Source organism: Oncorhynchus gorbuscha, linkage group LG20, assembly GCF_021184085.1.
Source record: "Oncorhynchus gorbuscha isolate QuinsamMale2020 ecotype Even-year linkage group LG20, OgorEven_v1.0, whole genome shotgun sequence".
In the NCBI taxonomy this organism is placed as follows: domain Eukaryota; kingdom Metazoa; phylum Chordata; class Actinopteri; order Salmoniformes; family Salmonidae; genus Oncorhynchus; species Oncorhynchus gorbuscha.
The window spans coordinates 36,815,065-36,836,318 of NC_060192.1; the positions used below are offsets into that span (position 1 = coordinate 36,815,065).

At 40.6% G+C, this 21,254-nt stretch overlaps 1 protein-coding gene across 1 annotated transcript in view; it reads left to right on the forward strand.

Annotated features, from left to right (window-relative positions):
* Window positions 1–4,555: 4,555 nt before the first annotated feature.
* LOC124006827 (neurobeachin-like) overlaps window positions 4,556–21,254 on the forward strand; it is a 121,104-nt gene continuing 104,405 nt past the window's right edge. The window contains 3 exon segments of the mRNA XM_046317007.1: window positions 4,556–4,677; window positions 9,329–9,455; window positions 11,283–11,402. Of these exon segments, the coding sequence (XP_046172963.1) occupies window positions 4,662–4,677; window positions 9,329–9,455; window positions 11,283–11,402 (263 nt within the window). The 5' untranslated portion in view covers window positions 4,556–4,661.

Here is a 21,254-nt window from a genome sequence, read left to right on the forward strand (position 1 = left end):
CTGTCAATGTCTGTCTATTCTGTCTATTTCAGCATTTGTAATAGATATTAGTTACTCTGCCTATTTCAGAGTTTGTAATAGCTAGTCTATTACTCTGCCTATTTCAGCGTTTGTAATAGCTACCTCAGTGAACTGCCTATTTCAGCGATAGCTACCTAGGATCTGCCTATTTCAGACTGTATCTGTAAGATAGCAGTTCTATTTCAGGGTTTGTAATGTCTACAACTCTGCCTATTTAAACAAAGTGCTATTAGTAGCTAGTTTTTATTTCAGAGTTTGTAATAGCTAGCTAGTTACTCTGGCTATTTTCAGAGTTTGTAATAGCCACCTAGTTACTCTGCCAGTTAGCTAACTAGACAGATAGCCAGTTACTCTGCCATTTCAGCGTTTGTAATAGTCCTGGCAGAGAATTTGGTCTATTTATTTTCACAATTGCTAGTTACTCTGCCTATTTCACTGTCAATGCTAGTTATTCTGCCTATTTCAGCGTTTGTAATAGATAGCTAGTTACTCTGCCTATTTCAGAGTTTGTAATAGCTACCTAGTTACTCTGCCTATTTCAGCGTTTGTAATAGCTAGCTAGTTACTCTGCCTATTTCAGCGTTTGTAATAGATACCTAGTTACTCTGCCTATTTCAGCGTTTGTAATAGCTAGCTAGTTACTTCTGCCTATTTCAGAGCTTTTGTAATAGCTAATAGTTACTCTGCCTATTTCAGAGTTTTGTAATAGCTACCTAGTTACCTGCCTTTATTTCAGCGTTTGTAATAGCTAGCTAGTTACTCTGCCTATTTCAGCGTTTGTAATAGCTAGCTAGTTACTCTGCCTAATAAATATATGTAATTTAGCAGCTAGTTATCCAAAGCGACTTACAGTCATGTGTGCATACATAGCTACCTAGTGGTCTCTGAACCTATTTCAGCATGCTTGTAATAGCGCCTATGCTCTACCAACTGAGCTATTTCAGCGTTTGTATAGATAGCTAGTTACTCTGCCTATTTCAGCGCTTTTGTAATAGCTAGCTAGTTACTCTGCCTATTTCAGCGTTTGTAATAGCTAGCTAGTTACTCTGCCTATTTCAGCGTTTGTAATAGGCTAGCTAGTTACTCTGCCTATTTCAGAGTTTGTAATAGCTAGCTAGTTACTCTGCCTATTTCAGCGTTTGTAATAGCTACCTAGTTACTCTGCCTATTTCAGAGTTTGTATTAGCTACCTAGTTACTCTGCCTAATGATATGAAACATGATTGAATGGCTTGTCATATTGGAGAGAGCTGGAGCTAGGTGTTAACAATGTGGAGAGGTGTTAACAATGTGGAGAGAGGTGTTAACAATGTGGAGAGAGCAATGTTTGTAACAATGGAGAGAGGTGTTACCAATGTGGAGAGAGGTGTTACAATGTGGAGAGAGGTGTTAACAATGTGAGAGAGGTGTTAACAATGTGAGAGAGGTGTTAACAGGAGAGAGGTGTTAACAATGGAGCTAGCTAGTTACTCTGTGAGAGAGGTGTTACCAATGTGAGAGGTGTTAACAATGTGGAGAGAGGTGTTGGTTACCTGTGGAGAGAGAGGTTTAACAATGTGGAGATAGGGCTAATGTGGAGAGAGGTGTTAACAATGTGGAGAGAGGTGTTAACAATGTGGAGAGAGGTGTTACCAATGTGGAGAGAGGTGTTACAATGTGGAGAGAGGTGCCTAATTGGAGAGAGGTGTTAACAATGTGGAGAGAGGTGTTAACAATGTGGAGAGTTACCTGTGAGATTTCAGCCGCTTGTAATGTGGAGAGAGGTGTTAACAATGTGGAGAGAGGTTTCAATGTGGAGAGTTTGTTAACAATGTGAGAGAGGTGTTTCAATGTGGAGAGGTTTCCAATGTGGAGAGAGGTGTTAACAATGTGGAGATAGCTGGAGAGAGTTACAATGTGGGAGAGAGTGTTAACAATGTGGAAGAGGTGTTAACAATGTGAGAGAGGTGTTACAATCTGCCTATTGGAGAGAGGTGTTTTGTAGAGGTGTTAACTAGCTAGTTACTCTGCCGGGAATGAGTTAACAAAGATGATTGAATGGAGAGAGGTGTTAACAATGTGAGAGAGGTGTTAACAATGTGGAGGTGTTAACAATGTGAGAGGTGTTAACAATGTGGAGAGAGGTGTTAACAATGTGGAGAGAGGTGTTAACAATGTGAGAGAGGTGTTAACAATGTGGAGAGAGGTGTTAACAATGTGGAGAGGTGTTAACAATGTGGAGAGAGGTGTTAACAATGTGGAGAGAGGTGTTAACAATGTGAGAGAGGTGTTAACAATGTGAGAGGTGTTAACAATGTGGAGAGAGGTGTTAACAATGTGAGAGAGGTGTTAACAATGTGGAGAGAGGTGTTAACAATGTGGAGAGGTGTTAACAATGTGGAGAGAGGTGTTAACAATGTGTGGAGAGAGGTGTTAACAATGTGGAGAGAGGTGTTAACAATGTGGAGAGAGGTGTTAACAATGTGAGAGGGTGTTAACAATGTGGAGAGAGGTGTTAACAATGTGGAGAGAGGTGTTAACAATGTGAGAGAGGTGTTAACAATGTGGAGAGAGGGCAATGTGGGATGGGTGTTAACAATGTGGGAGAGGTGTTAACAATGTGAGAGAGGTGTTAACAATGTGGAGAGGGAGAGAGGTGTTAACAATGTGGAGAGAGGTGTTAACAATGTGGAGAGAGGTGTTAACAATGTGGAGAGAGGTGTTAACAATGTGAGAGAGGTGTTAACAATGTGGAGAGAGGTGTTAACAATGTGGAGAGGTGTTAACAATGTGAGAGAGGTGTTAACAATGTGGAGAGAGGTGTTAACAATGTGGAGAGAGGTGTTAACAATGTGGAGAGAGGTGTTAACAATGTGGATGGGTGTTAACAATGTGGAGAGAGGTGTTAACAATGTGAGAGAGGTGTTAACAATGTGGAGAGAGGTGTTAACAATGGGAGAGAGGTGTTAACAATGTGGAGAGAGGTGTTAACAATGTGGATGAGGTGTTAACAATGGAGAGAGGTGTTAACAATGTGAGAGAGGTGTTAACAATGTGAGAGAGGTGTTAAATAATGTGAGAGAGGTGGGCACAATGTGAGAGAGGTGTTAACAATGTGGAGAGGTGTTAACAATGTGGAGAGAGGTGTTAACAATGTGGAGAGAGGTGTTAACAATGTGGAGAGAGGTGTTAACAATGTGGGAGAGGTGTTACAATGTGGATGGGTGTTAACAATGTGGATGGGTGTGGGAGAGAGGTCTAACAATGTGGATGGGTGTTAACAATGGGAGAGAGGTGTTAAACAATGTGGAGAGGGGTTAGCACAATGTGGAGAGAGGTGTTAACAATGTGGAGAGAGGTGTTAACAATGTGGAGAGGTGTTAACAATGTGGAGAGAGGTGTTACCAATGTGGATGAGGTGTTAACAATGTGGATGGGTGTTAACAATGTGGAGAGAGGTGTTAACAATGTGGAGAGGTGTTAACAATGTGGGTGTTAACAATGTGGAGAGAGGTGTTAACAATGTGGAGAGAGGTGTTAATAATGTGGAGAGAGGTGTTAAACAATGTGAGAGGTGTTAACAATGTGGAGAGAGGTGTTAACAATGTGAGAGAGGTGTTAACAATGTGGAGAGGTGTTAACAATGTGGAGAGGTGTTAACAATGTGGATGAGGTGTTAACAATGTGGATGGGTGTTAACAATGTGGATGGGTGTTAACAATGTGGAGAGAGGTGTTAACAATGTGGGAGAGATGTTAACAATGTGAGAGAGGTTAAACAATGTGGAGAGAGGTGTTAACAATGTGAGAGAGGTGTTAACAATGTGGAGAGGTTAACAATGTGGAGAGAGGTGTTAATGTGGAGAGAGGTGTTAACAATGTGGAGAGAGGGAGAGAGATGTTAACAATGTGGAGAGGTGTTAACACGTGGATGGGTGGAGAGATGGGTGTTAACAATGTGGAGAGAGGTGTTAACAATGTGGAGAGAGTGTTACTGTGGAGAGAGGTGTTAACAATGTGGAGAGTGTGTTAACAATGTGGAGAGTTAACAATGTGAGAGGTGTTAATGTGGAGAGGTGTTAACAATGTGGAGAGAGGTTAACAAGAGAGGTGTTAACAATGTGAGAGAGGTGTTAACAATGTGGAGAGGTGTTAACAGCCGTGGAGAGAGGTGTTAACAATGGGAGAGAGGTGTTAACAATGTGGAGAGGTGTTAACAATGTGGAGAGGTGAGAGAGGTGTTAACAATGTTAATGGAGAGAGGTGTTAACAATGTGGAGAGAGGTGTTAACAATGTGGAGAGAGAGGTGTTAACAATGTGATGTAAGGGGAGAGAGGTGTTAATAATGTGGGAGAGAGGTGCTAATGTGGAGAGGTGTTAATGTGAGAGAGGTGTGGGGACAATGTGGATGGGTGATGGGACAATGTCATGTCATCAAGAAGTCAAGGTGGAGCTATTGGAGCATTTTCTCAGTTCTCATTGGTGTTCCAGATTGATTGACAGGCGTGTTGTGTCTTTGATAGGTCTGTGATGGTGCCAGTCAAGAAGCTCCCTCCCGGCACACTGTCAGTCAACACTGTGGGCACGCCCACCACCAGCGGCGCGGCCACACCAGGAAGCACACCAAACATCTTCGCTGCTGCCACGGCAACGCCCAAGAGCATGATCAACACCACAGGTGAGGACACACACAACACCTGGAACACACACACACCTGGAAACACACACACACCCGGAACACATACACATGTTTGGGAGAGAGACACACACCTGGTACAACTGGCTGTATAGTTTGTCAGTAGGGATTGTCTAGATGTGTTTTGAGGTTATTTTTATGTCTTTGAACAGGAATAATAGAATGTAAACAGAGATCTGCAGAGTAGATGTTTCTAAAAACAAACCCTTAGGACACCATCAGTCATTCATGAATTAGTCTGACTGGGCCTCGTGGATGTCAACATGAGACATGGATGACAGAGAGCTGATTGAAAAATACATGGGATTTAATCCAATTCAATATATTGGTACAACTGTAGTAGTTGTCATTCCTCATAACTCATCCAGAACGCCGCAGCCCGTCTAGTGTTCAACCTTCCCAAGTTCTCTCACGTCACCCCGCTCCGCTCTCTCCACTGGCTTCCAGTTGAAGCTCGCATCCGCTACAAGACCATGGTGCTTGCCTCACGGAGCTGTGAGGGGAACGGCACCTCAGTACCTCCAGGCTCTGATCAGGCCCTACACCCAAACAAGGGCACTGCGTTCATCCACCTCTGGCCTGCTCGCTCCCTACCACTGAGGAAGTACAGTTCCCGCTCAGCCCAGTCAAAACTGTTCGCTGCTCTGGCTCCCCAATGGTGGAACAAACTCCTCACGACGCCAGGACAGCGGAGTCAATCACCACCTTCCGGAGACACTTGAAACCCCACCTCTTTAAGGAATACCTAGGATAGGATAAGTAATCCCTCTCACCCCCCCTTAAAATATTTAGATGCACTATTGTAAAGTAGCTGTTCCACTGGATGTCATAAGGTGAATGCACCAATTTGTAAGTCGCTCTGATAAGAGCGTCTGCTAAATGACTTAAATGTAAATGTATTCCTGATTGTGACTCCAAATGAACACTAGATGGCTCTCTATCTCAGTCCTTTACAACCTCGTCATCTCCTCTTATCTCTATCTCAGTCCTTTACAACCTCGTCATCTCCTCTTATCTCTGTCTCAGTCCTTTACAACCTCGTCATCTCCTCTTATCTCTATCTCAGTCCTTTACAACCTCGTCATCTCCTCTATCTCCTCTTGTCTTAGTTCTTACAACCTGGTCATCTCCTCTTATCTCAATCCTTTACAACCTCTTATCTCCTCTTGTCTGTCCTTTACAAACCTGTCATCTCCTCTTATCTCTGTCTCAGTCCTTGCTAACCTTGTCATCTCCTCTTATCTCTATCTCAGTCCTTACAACCTTGTCATCTCCTCTTATCTCTATCTCAGTCCTTTACAACCTTGTCATCTCCTCTTATCTCTATCTCAGTCCTACAATCTCATCTCCTCTTGTCCTTTACAACCTCGTCATCTCTCTTATCTCTATCTCAGTCCTTTACAACCTTGTCTCATCTCTGTCTCAGTCCTTTACAACCTCGTCATCTCCTCTTATCTCTATCTCAGTCCTTTACAACCTCGTCATCTCCTCTTATCTCTATCTCACTCCTTTACAACCTCGTCATCTCCTCTTATCTCGGTCTCAATCCTTTACAACCTTGTCATCTCCTCTTGTCTCACTCCTTTACAATCTCGTTATCTCCTCTTATCTCAGTCCTTACAACCTCGTCATTACCTCTTATCTCTGTCTCAGTCCTTACAACCTTGTCATCTCCTCTTATCTCTGTCTCAGTCCTTTACAACCTCGTCATCTCCTCTTATCTCTATCTCAGTCCTTTACAACCTTGTCATCACCTCTTATTTCTGTCTCAGTCCTTTACAACCTTGTCATCTCCTCTTGTCTCAGTCCTTTATAACCTCGTCATCTCCTCTTATCTCTATTTCAGTCCTTTACAACCTCGTCATCTCCTCTTATCTCTATCTCAGTCCTTTACAACCTCGTCATCTCCTCTTATCTCTGTCTCAGTCCTTTACAACCTCGTTATCTCCTCTTATCTCAGTCCTTACAACCTCGTCATCTCCTTTCATCTCTATCTCAGTCCTTTACAACCTCGTTTCTGTCTCCTCTTATCTCTATCTCAGTCCTTTACAACCTCATTATCTCCTCTTATCTCTATCTCAGTCCTTTACAACCTCGTTATCTCCTCTTATCTCAGTCCTTTACAACCCGTTGTCTCCTCTTATCTCTATCTCAGTCCTTTACAACCTCGTCATCTCCTCTTATCTCTGTCTCAGTCCTTTACAACCTCGTTATCTCCTCTTATCTCTGTCTCAGTCCTTTACAACCTCGTTATCTCCTCTTATCTCAGTCCTTACAACCTCGTCATCTCCTTTTATCTCTATCTCAGTCCTTTACAACCTCGTCGTCTCCTCTTATCTCTATCTCAGTCCTTTACAACCTTGTCATCTCCTCTTATCTCTATCTCAGTCCTTTACAACCTCGTTATCTCCTCTTATCTCGGTCCTTTACAACCTCGTCGTCTCCTCTTATCTATGTCTTAGTCCTTTACAACCTCGTTATCTCCTCTTATCTCTATCTCAGTCCTTTACAACCTCGTCATCTCCTCTTATCTCTATCTCAGTCCTTTACAACCTCGTCATCTCCTCTTATCTCTATCTCAGTCCTTTACAACCTCGTCATCTCCTCTTATCTCTGTCTCAGTCCTTTACAACCTCGTTATCTCCTCTTATCTCAGTCCTTTACAACCTCGCTGCCTCCTCTTATCTCTGTCTCAGTCCTTTACAACCTTGTCGCTCCTCTTATCTCTGTCTCAGTCCTTTACAACCTCGTCATCTCCTCTTGTCTCAGTCCTTTACAACCTCGTCATCTCCTCTTATCTCTATCTCAGTCCTTTACAACCTCGTCATCTCCTCTTATCTCTGTCTCAGTCCTTTACAACCTCGTCCTCTCCTCTTATCTCTATCTGAGTCCTTTATAACCTTGTCATCTCCTCTTGTCTCAGTCCTTTATAACCTCGTCATCTCCTCTTATCTCTGTCTCAGTTCTTTACAACCTCTTATCTCCTCTTGTCTCAGTCCTTACAACCTCGTCATCTCCTCTTATCTCAATCCTTTACAACCTCTTATCTCCTCTTGTCTGTCCTTTACAAACTCGTCATCTCCTCTTATCTCTGTCTCAGTCCTTTACAACCTTGTCATCTCCTCTTATCTCTATCTCAGTCCTTTACAACCTTGTCATCTCCTCTTATCTCTATCTCAGTCCTTTACAACCTCGTCATCTCCTCTTGTCTCACTCCTTTACAACCTCGTCATCTCCTCTTATCTCTATCTCAGTCCTTTACAACCTTGTCATCTCCTCTTATCTCTGTCTCAGTCCTTTACAACCTCGTCATCTCCTCTTATCTCTATCTCAGTCCTTTACAACCTCGTCATCTCCTCTTGTCTCACTTTACAACCTCGTCATCTCCTCTTATCTCTGTCTCAGTCCTTTACAACCTTGTCATCTCCTCTTGTCTCACTCCTTTACAATCTTGTTATCTCCTCTTATCTCAGTCCTTTACAACCTCGTCATTACCTCTTATCTCTGTCTCAGTCCTTTACAACCTTGTCATCTCCTCTTATCTCTGTCTCAGTCCTTTACAACCTCGTCATCTCCTCTTATCTCTATCTCAGTCCTTTACAACCTTGTCATCACCTCTTATTTCTGTCTCAGTCCTTTACAACCTCGTCATCTCCTCTTGTCTCATTCCTTTATAACCTCGTCATCTCCTCTTATCTCTATTTCAGTCCTTTACAACCTCATCATCTCCTCTTATCTCAGTCCTTTACAACCTCGTTATCTCCTCTTATCTCAGTCCTTTACAACCTCGTCATCACCTCTTATCTCTTTCTCAGTCCTTTACAACCTCGTCATCTCCTCTTATCTCTGTCTCAGTTCTTTACAACCTCGGTATCTCCTCTTATCTCAGTCCTTTACAGCCTCGTCATCACCTCTTATCTCTGTCTCAGTCCTTTACAACCTTGTCATCTCCTCTTATCTCTGTCTCAGTCCTTTACAACCTCGTCATCTCCTCTTATCTCTAGCTCAGTCCTTTACAACCTTGTCATCTCCCTCTTGTCTCACTCCTTTACAACCTCGTCATCTCATCTTATCTCTTTCTTAGTCCTTTACAACCTTGTCATCTCCTCTTATCTCTGTCTCAGTCCTTTACAACCTCGTCATCTCCTCTTATCTCTCTCTCTCTCTGTCTCTCTCTCTCTCTCTCTCTCTCTCTCTCTCTCTCTGTCTCTCTCTCTCTCTCTCTCTTTCTCTCTCTCTCTCTCTCTCTCTCTCTCTCTCTCTCTCTCTCTCTCTCTCTCTCTCTCTCCCCTCTCTCTCTCTCTCTCTCCCTCTCTGTCTCTTCAATTCAATTCAATTTAAGGGACTTTATTGGCATGTGAGGCATATGTTTACATTGCCAAAGCAAGTGAAATAGATCATTAACAAAAATTTAAATGACAAATGTATCAGTAAACATTACAATGTCTCTCTCTATTTCCCTCCTTCTTATTTTCCTCTTTTCTCTCTCCACCTCTTTCACCCATCTTTCTCTTTCTTTCCTTCTTCTCTCTCTCTCTCTCTCTCTCTCTCTCTCTCTCTCTCTCTCTCTCTCTCTCTCTCTCTCTCTCTCTCTCTCCTCTCTCTCCCCTTCTTTCTCCCCTCTTCTCTCCAGGTGCCACTGACTCTGCCTCTTCTTCCTCTTCTTCTTCCTCATCCTTCGTCAACGGTGCGACCAGTAAGAACCTACCAGCCGTACAGACAGTGGCTCCCATGACCGAAGATACCGTTGAGAGCATGAGGTCAGAATCTCTCTTTCTCTTTCCTTCACTAACTCTCTATAGCTGTCCATCTTTCCATCTGCCCCTGTGCGTTTCCACTTCCATAGACTATTGTTAGTCACATCTCCCTCCTCCCCTATCTCTCCTCCCCTATCTCTATCCTCCCTATGTTCATCCTCCCCTATCTCTCTCCTCCCCTATCTCTCCTCCCTATCTCTATCCTCCCTATGTTCATCCTCCCCTATCTCTCTCCTCCCCTATCTCTCCTCCCCTATCTCTATCCTCCCCTATCTTTCTCCTCCCCTATTTCTCTCCTCCCCTATGTCTCTCCTCCCCTATCTTTCTCCTCCCTACATCTCTCCTCCCCTATCTCTCTCCTCCCCTACATCTCTCCTCCCCTACATCTCTCCTCCCCTATCTCTCTACTCCCTAACTCTCCTCCCCTACATCTCTCCTCTCCTATCTCTCTCCTCCCTATCTCTCTCCTCCCTACATCTCTCCTCCCTATCTCTCTCAACCCCTACATTTTGCATGTTTACCCTCACTACCTCACTCCCATCTGTCTGTCTGTCGTTCGCATAGTAGGATACTAATGAAAGATATCATTATAGGATTGTAATGAAATATATCATAATAGGATTCTAATGAAAGATATCATAATAGGATTCTAATGAAAGATATCATTATAGGATTCTAATGAAATATATCATTATAGGATACTCATTAAAGATATCATTATAGGATTCTAATGAAAGATATCATTATAGGATACTCATTAAAGATATCATTATAGGATTCTAATGAAAGATATCATAATAGGATTCTAATGAAAGATATCATAATAGGATACTCATTAAAGATATCATAATAGGATTCTAATGAAAGATATCATTATAGGATACTCATTAAAGATATCATTATAGGATACTCATTAAAGATATCATAATAGGATTCTAATGAAAGATATCATTATAGGATACTCATTAAAGATATCATTATAGGATACTCATTAAAGATATCATTATAGGATACTCATTAAAGATATCATAATAGGATTCTAATGAAAGATATCATTATAGGATTCTAATGAAAGATATCATTATAGGATTCTAATGAAAGATATCATAATAGGATTCTAATGAAAGATATCATTATAGGATACTAATTAAAGATATCATTATAGGATACTCATTAAAGATATCATTATAGGATTCTAATGAAAGATATCATAATAGGATTCTAATGAAAGATATCATTATAGGATACTCATTAAAGATATCATAATAGGATTCTAATGAAAGATATCATTATAGGATTCTAATGAAAGATATCATAATAGGATTCTAATGAAAGATATCATAATAGGATTCTAATGAAATATATCATAATAGGATTCTAATGAAAGATATCATAATAGGATACTCATTAGATATCTGTATGTCTGACCCCTCACCCCGCGATCCATAATAATAATAATAATAATAACTATTATTTTACAATATATCTTTAGCTAGTTACCATTGTCAGCTTGTCGTTTGTAAAATGTCCCTGCATTGGAACTAGGAGTTATCTTGATCTGGTGAACCTGTCTGTGTAATCAACCTATCAGGGCCAAACACTAAACATGAAATGTGTGTTTTACACAACTTTTACACAAATAACATATTGACAAGTTTTAGGCATGAGTCCACGTTACCCTTATTGACAATAGTCAAGTCAGGCCTCTGTCTTCTTTAGAAGTCAGAGCTCATATAATGTAGAGTTGGTGAGTTTTTTTATAGAGTGTGTAGGAGTGTTAGTTAGTGAGTGTGTTGTTGCTTTAATGTGTGTGTGGTTTGTGTGTTACAGTGTCTATTGTGAGGTGGAGCAGTGTGAGCTGCGCAGTGGGTTGACTCCTCCTGAGCTCAAGCCCTTTAGCTCTCTGGCAGGCTTCCAGACAGCCCCCCGCGATGCAGGACAGTGTCTTAGGCAAGGACCCCTGACCCCAAACACTACCTAACTAGTACCTACCTACCGACCGACCTACCTACCGACCTACCTAGTACCTACCTACCTACCTACCTACCTACCTACCTACCTACCTACCTACCTACCTACCTACCGACCTACCCACCGACCTACCTACCTACCTACCTACCTACCTGCCTGCCTACCTACCTGCCTGCCTGCCTGCCTACCTACCTGCCTACCTGCCTACCTACCTAGTACCGACCCTACCTACCTACCGACCTACCTTACCCGACCACCGACCCTTACCTACCTACCTACCTACCTACCTACCTACCAACCAACCTGCCTGCCTGCCTGGAACCTGCCTACCTACCTACCAACCTACCTACCTGCCTAGTGACCTACCTACCGACCCGACCTACCTAGTACCTACCGACCTACCTGCCTGCCTACCTACCTACCTACCTACCTACCGACCTGCCTGTCTACCTACCGACCTACCTACCTACCTGCCTACCTACCTACCTACCTACCTACCTACCTACCTACCGACCGACCAACTGACCTCTCTATCTAGCTCCTCACTCCTCCCTCCCTTCCTACCTTCCTCGTACCTACCTACCTACCTACCTACCTTCCTAGTACCTACCTACCTACCGACCTACCGACCTACCTACCTACCGACCTACCTAGCTAGCTAGCTAGCTACCTACCTACCTACCTACCTACCTACCTACCTACCTACCTACCTACCTTTGTTGATATAATAGTTTCCTGTCTAGCACGGCCATCTAGTGTTGACCTACTGTACTTCACCTCCTCTCAGTCATTCTATCTCTCTCGCTCTTTCTCTATCAATCTCTCTTTATCTCTCTCTCTCCCTCTATCTCTCTCTCTATATATACACTGCTCAAAAAAAATAAAGGGAACACTAAAATAACACATCCTTAGATCTGAATGAATGAAATATTCTTATTAAATACTTTTTTCTGTACATAGTTGAATGTACATATAAGACATTTTACATTACATTTACATGAATGTACTGACAACAAAATCACACAAAAATTATCAATAAAATCAAATGTATCAACCCATGGAGATCTGGATTTGGAGTCACACTCAAAATTAAAGTGGAAAACCACACTACAGGCTGATCCAATTTTGATGTAATGTCCTTAAAACAAGTCAAAATGAGGCTCAGTAGTGTGTGTGGCCTCCACGTGCCTGTATGACCTCCCTACAACGCCTGGGCATGCTCCTGAGGAGGTGGCGGATGGTCTCCTGAGGGATCTCCTCCCAGACCTGGACTAAAGCATCCGCCAAGTCCTGGACAGTCTGTGGTGCAACGTGGCGTTGGTGGATGGACCGAGACATGATGTCCCAGATGTGCTCAATTGGATTCAGGTCTGGGGAACGGGCGGGCCAGTCCACAGCATCAATGCCTTCCTCTTGCAGGAACTGCTGACACACTCCAGCCACATGAGGTCTAGCATTGTCTTTCATTAGGAGGAACCCAGGGCCAACCGCACCAGCATATAGTCTCACAAGGGGTCTGAGAATCTCATCTCGGTACCTAATGGCAGTCAGGCTACCTCTGGCGAGCACATGGAGAGCGATGTAGCACCCCAAAGAAATGCCACCCCACACCATGACTGACCCACTGCCAAACCGGTCATGCTGGAGGATGTTGCAGGCAGCAGAACGTTCTCCTCTGCGTCTCCAGACTGTCACGTCTGTCACATGTGCTCAGTGTGAACCTGCTTTCATCTGTGAAGAGCACAGGGCGCCAGTGGCGAATTTGCCAATCTTGGTGTTCTCTGGCACCTGTGGACGTCGGGCCCTCATACCACCCTCATGGAGTCTGTTTCTGACCGTTTGAGCAGACACATGCACATTTGTGGCCTGCTGGAGGTCATTTAACGCCTTCATAATACTGTCATAATGCCACTATAACGCCTTCATAATACTGTCATAATGCCACTATAACACCTTCATAATACTGTCATAATGCCACTATAACGCCTTCAAAAACTGTCATAATGCCACTATAATGCCTTCATAATACTGTCATAATGCCACTATAACGCCTTCATAGTACTGTCATAATGCCACTATAACACATTCATAATACTGTCATAATGCCATTATAACACATTCATAATACTGTCATAATGCTGCTATAACACCTTCATAATACTGTCATAATGCCACTATAACGCCTTCATAGTACTGTCATAATGCTGCTATAACACCTTCATAATACTGTCATATTGCCAATATAACACCTTCATAATACTGTCATAATGCTGCTATAACACCTTCATAATACTGTCATAATGCCATTATAATGCCTTCATAGTACTGTCATAATGCCACTATAACGCCTTCATAATACTGTCATAATGCCACTATAATGCCTTCATAGTACTGTCATAATGCCACTATAACACCTTCATAATGCCGCTATAACACCTTCATAGTACTGTCACAATGCTGATATAACGCCTTCTTAATACTACAATAACGCCTTCATAATACTGTCATAATGCCACTATAACGCCTTCATAGTACTGTCATAATGCTGCTATAACGCCTTCATAATACTGTCATAATGCCACTATAACGCCTTCATAATACTGTCATAATGCTGCTATAACGCCTTCATAATGCCGCTATAACACCTTCATAGTACTGTCATAATGCTGCTATAACGCCTTCATAATACTGTCATAATGCCACTATAACGCCTTCATAATACTGTCATAATGCTGCTATAACACCTTCATAATACTGTCATATTGCCACTATAACGCCTTCATAATACTGTCATAATGCCGCTATAACACCTTCATAGTACTGTCATAATGACACTATAACGCCTTCATAATACTGTCATGATGCCACTATAACGCCTTCATAATGCCGCTATAACACCTTCATAGTACTGTCATAATGCTGCTATAACGCCTTCATAATACTGTCATAATGCTGCTATAACGCCTTCATAATACTGTCATAATGCCGCTATAACGCCTTCATAATACTGTCGTAATGCCACTATAACGCCTTCATAATACTGTCATAATGCTGCTATAACGCCTTCATAACACTGTCATAATGCCGCTATAACGCCTTCATAGTACTGTCATAATGCCACTATAACGCCTTTATAGTACTGTCATAATGCTACTATAACGCCTTCATAATACTGTCATAATGCCACTATAACTCCTTCATAATACTGTCATAATGCTGCTATAACGCCTTCATAATACTGTCATAATGCTGCTATAACGCCTTCATAATACTGTCATAATGCCGCTATAACGCTTCATAATACTGTCGTAATGCCACTATAACACCTTCATAATACTGTCATAATGCTGCTATAACGCCTTCATAACACTGTCATAATGCCGCTATAACGCCTTCATAGTACTGTCATAATGCCACTATAACGCCTTTATAGTACTGTCATAATGCTACTATAACGCCTTCATAATACTGTCATAATGCCACTATAACGCCTTCATAATACTGTCATAATGCCGCTATAACGCCTTCATAATACTGTCATAATGCCACTATAACGCCTTCATAATACTGTCAAAATGCCACTATAACGCCTTCATAATACTGTCATAATGCCGCTATAACGCCTTCATAGTACTGTCATAATGCCACTATAACGCCTTCATAATGTCATTATAACACCTTCATAATACTGTCATAATGCCACTATAACGCCTTCAAAAACTGTCATAATGCCACTATAACGCCTTCATAGTACTGTCATAATGCCACTATAACACCTTTATAGTACTGTGATAATGCCACTATAACACCTTTATAGTACTGTCACAATGCCACTATAAAGCCTTCATAGTACTGTCATAATGCCACTATAACACCTTCATAATACTGTCATAATGCTGCTATAACACCTTCATAATACTGTCATAATGCCACTATAATGCCTTCATAGTACTGTCATAATGCTGCTATAACACCTTCATAATACTGTCATATTGCCACTATAACACCTTCATAATACTGTCATAATGCTGCTATAACACCTTCATAATACTGTCATAATGCCACTATAACGCCTTTATAGTACTGTCATAATGCCACTATAACGCCTTCATAATACTGTCATAATGCCACTATAACGCCTTCATAATACTGTCATAATACTGCTATAACACCTTCATAATACTGTCATAATGCCACTATAACGCCTTCATAATACTGTCATAATGCCACTATAACGCCTTCATAGTACTGTCATAATGCCACTATAACGCCTTCATAATACTGTCATAATGCCGCTATAACGCCTTCATAGTACTGTCATAATGCCACTATAACGCCTTCATAATACTGTCATAATGCCGCTATAACGCCTTCATAATACTGTCATAATGCTGCTATAACGCCTTCATAATGCCGCTATAACACCTTCATAGTACTGTCATAATGCTGCTATAACGCCTTCATAATACTGTCATAATGCCACTATAACGCCTTCATAATACTGTCATAATGCTGCTATAACACCTTCATAATACTGTCATATTGCCACTATAACGCCTTCATAATACTGTCATAATGCCGCTATAACACCTTCATAGTACTGTCATAATGACACTATAACGCTTCATAATACTGTCATGATGCCACTATAACGCCTTCATGATGCCGCTATAACACCTTCATAGTACTGTCATAATGCTGCTATAACGCCTTCATAATACTGTCATAATGCCACTATAACGCCTTCATAATACTGTCATAATGCCGCTTATAACGCTTCTTCATAATACTGTCGTAATGCCACTATAACGCCTTCATAATACTGTCATAATGCTGCTATAACGCCTTCATAACACTGTCATAATGCCGCTATAACGCCTTCATAGTACTGTCATAATGCCACTATAACGCCTTTATAGTACTGTCATAATGCTACTATAACGCCTTCATAATACTGTCATAATGCCACTATAACGCCTTTCATAATACTGTCATAATGCCTATAACGCCTTCATAATACTGTCATAATGCCACTATAACGCTTCATAATACTGTCAAAATGCCACTATAACGCCTTCATAATACTGTCATAATGCCGCTATAACGCCTTCATAGTACTGTCATAATGCCACTATAACGCCTTCATAATGCCATTATAACACCTTCATAATACTGTCATAATGCCACTATAACGCCTTCAAAAACTGTCATAATGCCACTATAACGCCTTCATAGTACTGTCATAATGCCACTATAACACCTTTATAGTACTGTGATAATGCCACTATAACACCTTTATAGTACTGTCATAATGCCACTATAACGCCTTCATAATACTGTCATAATGCCACTATAACGCCTTCATAAATCTGTCTTAATGCCGCTATAACGCCTTCATAATACTGTCATAATGCCACTATAACGCCTTCATAGTACTGTCACAATGCCACTATAACGCCTTCATAGTACTGTCATAATGCCACTATAACACCTTCATAATACTGTCATAATGCTGCTATAACACCTTCATAATACTGTCATAATGCCACTATAATGCCTTCATAGTACTGTCATAATGCTGCTATAACACCTTCATAATACTGTCATATTGCCACTATAACACCTTCATAATACTGTCATAATGCTGCTATAACACCTTCATAATACTGTCATAATGCCACTATAACGCCTTTATAGTACTGTCATAATGCCACTATAACGCCTTCATAATACTGTCATAATGCCACTATAACGCCTTCATAATACTGTCATAATACTGCTATAACACCTTCATAATACTGTCATAATGCCACTATAACGCCTTCATAATACTGTCATAATGCCACTATAACGCCTTCATAGTACTGTCATAATACTGCTATAACACCTTCATAATACTGTCATAATGCTGCTATAACACCTTCATAATACTGTCATAATGCCACTATAATGCCTTCATAGTACTGTCATATTTCCACTATAACGCCTTCATAATACTGTCATAATGCCACTATAACGCCTTCATAATACTGTCATAATGCTGCTATAATGCCTTCATAATACTGTCATAATGCCACTATAACGCCTTCATAGTACTGTCATAATACTGCTATAACACCTTCATAATACTGTCATAATGCTGCTATAACGCCTTCATAATACTGTCATAATGCCACTATAACACCTTCATAGTACTGTCATAATGCTGCTATAATGCCTTCATAATGCTGTCATAATGCCGCTATAACGCCTTCATAATATTGTCATAATGCCGCTATAACACCTTCATAATACTGTCATAATGCTGCTATAACGCCTTCATAGTACTGTCATAATGCCACTATAACGCCTTCATAATACTGTCATAATGCCACTATAACGCCTTCATAGTACTGTCATAATGCCACTATAACGCCTTCATAATACTGTCATAATGCCGCTATAACGCCTTCATAGTACTGTCATAATGCCACTATAACGCCTTCATAATACTGTCATAATGCCGCTATAACGCCTTCATAATACTGTCATAATGCTGCTATAACGCCTTCATAATGCCGCTATAACACCTTCATAGTACTGTCATAATGCTGCTATAACGCCTTCATAATACTGTCATAATGCCACTATAACGCCTTCATAATACTGTCATAATGCTGCTATAACACCTTCATAATACTGTCATAATGCCACTATAACGCCTTTATAGTACTGTCATAATGCCACTATAACGCCTTCATAATACTGTCATAATGCCACTATAACGCCTTCATAATACTGTCATAATACTGCTATAACACCTTCATAATACTGTCATAATGCCACTATAACGCCTTCATAATACTGTCATAATGCCACTATAACGCCTTCATAGTACTGTCATAATACTGCTATAACACCTTCATAATACTGTCATAATGCTGCTATAACACCTTCATAATACTGTCATAATGCCACTATAATGCCTTCATAGTACTGTCATATTTCCACTATAACGCCTTCATAATACTGTCATAATGCCACTATAACGCCTTCATAATACTGTCATAATGCTGCTATAATGCCTTCATAATACTGTCATAATGCCACTATAACGCCTTCATAGTACTGTCATAATACTGCTATAACACCTTCATAATACTGTCATAATGCTGCTATAACGCCTTCATAATACTGTCATAATGCCACTATAACACCTTCATAGTACTGTCATAATGCTGCTATAATGCCTTCATAATGCTGTCATAATGCCGCTATAACGCCTTCATAATATTGTCATAATGCCGCTATAACACCTTCATAATACTGTCATAATGCTGCTATAACGCCTTCATAGTACTGTCATAATGCCACTATAACGCCTTCATAATACTGTCATAATGCCACTATAACGCCTTCATAGTACTGTCATAATGCCACTATAACGCCTTCATAATACTGTCATAATGCCGCTATAACGCCTTCATAGTACTGTCATAATGCCACTATAACGCCTTCATAATACTGTCATAATGCCGCTATAACGCCTTCATAATACTGTCATAATGCTGCTATAACGCCTTCATAATGCCGCTATAACACCTTCATAGTACTGTCATAATGCTGCTATAACGCCTTCATAATACTGTCATAATGCCACTATAACGCCTTCATAATACTGTCATAATGCTGCTATAACACCTTCATAATACTGTCATATTGCCACTATAACGCCTTCATAATACTGTCATAATGCCGCTATAACACCTTCATAGTACTGTCATAATGACACTATAACGCCTTCATAATACTGTCATGATGCCACTATAACGCCTTCATAATGCCGCTATAACACCTTCATAGTACTGTCATAATGCTGCTATAACGCCTTCATAATACTGTCATAATGCCACTATAACGCCTTCATAATACTGTCATAATGCCGCTATAACGCCTTCATAATACTGTCGTAATGCCACTATAACGCCTTCATAATACTGTCATAATGCTGCTATAACGCCTTCATAACACTGTCATAATGCCGCTATAACGCCTTCATAGTACTGTCATAATGCCACTATAACGCCTTTATAGTACTGTCATAATGCTACTATAACGCCTTCATAATACTGTCATAATGCCACTATAACGCCTTCATAATACTGTCATAATGCCGCTATAACGCCTTCATAATACTGTCATAATGCCACTATAACGCCTTCATAATACTGTCAAAATGCCACTATAACGCCTTCATAATACTGTCATAATGCCGCTATAACGCCTTCATAGTACTGTCATAATGCCACTATAACGCCTTCATAATGCCATTATAACACCTTCATAATACTGTCATAATGCCACTATAACGCCTTCAAAAACTGTCATAATGCCACTATAACGCCTTCATAGTACTGTCATAATGCCACTATAACACCTTTATAGTACTGTGATAATGCCACTATAACACCTTTATAGTACTGTCATAATGCCACTATAACGCCTTCATAATACTGTCATAATGCCACTATAACGCCTTCATAAATCTGTCTTAATGCCGCTATAACGCCTTCATAATACTGTCATAATGCCACTATAACACCTTCATAATACTGTCATAATGCCACTATAACGCCTTCATAGTACTGTCACAATGCCACTATAACGCCTTCATAGTACTGTCATAATGCCACTATAACACCTTCATAATACTGTCATAATGCTGCTATAACACCTTCATAATACTGTCATAATGCCACTATAATGCCTTCATAGTACTGTCATAATGCTGCTATAACACCTTCATAATACTGTCATATTGCCACTATAACACCTTCATAATACTGTCATAATGCTGCTATAACACCTTCATAATACTGTCATAATGCCACTATAACGCCTTTATAGTACTGTCATAATGCCACTATAACGCCTTCATAATACTGTCATAATGCCACTATAACGCCTTCATAATACTGTCATAATACTGCTATAACACCTTCATAATACTGTCATAATGCCACTATAACGCCTTCATAATACTGTCATAATGCCACTATAACGCCTTCATAGTACTGTCATAATACTGCTATAACACCTTCATAATACTGTCATAATGCTGCTATAACACCTTCATAATACTGTCATAATGCCACTATAATGCCTTCATAGTACTGTCATATTTCCACTATAACGCCTTCATAATACTGTCATAATGCCACTATAACGCCTTCATAATACTGTCATAATGCTGCTATAACGCCTTCATAATACTGTCATAATGCCACTATAACGCCTTCATAGTACTGTCATAATACTGCTATAACACCTTCATAATACTGTCATAATGCTGCTATAACGCCTTCATAATACTGTCATAATGCCACTATAACGCCTTCATAGTACTGTCATAATGCTGCTATAACGCCTTCATAATACTACCATAATGCCTTCATAATACTGTCATAATGCCACTATAAAGCCTTCATAATACTGTCATGATGCCGCTATAACACCTTCATAATACTGTCATAATGCCATTATAACACCTTCATAATACTGTCATAATGCCACTATAATGCCTTCATAATGCCACTATAACACCTTCATAGTACTGTCATAATGCTGCTATAACGCCTTCATAATACTGTCATAATGGCACTATAACGCCTTCATAATGCCGCGATAACACCTTCATAGTACTGTCTTAATGCCGCTATAACGCCTTCATAATACTGTCATAATGCCACTATAACACCTTCATAATACTGTCATAATGCCACTATAACGCCTTCATAGTACTGTCACAATGCCACTATAACACCTTCATAATACTGTCATAATGCCACTATA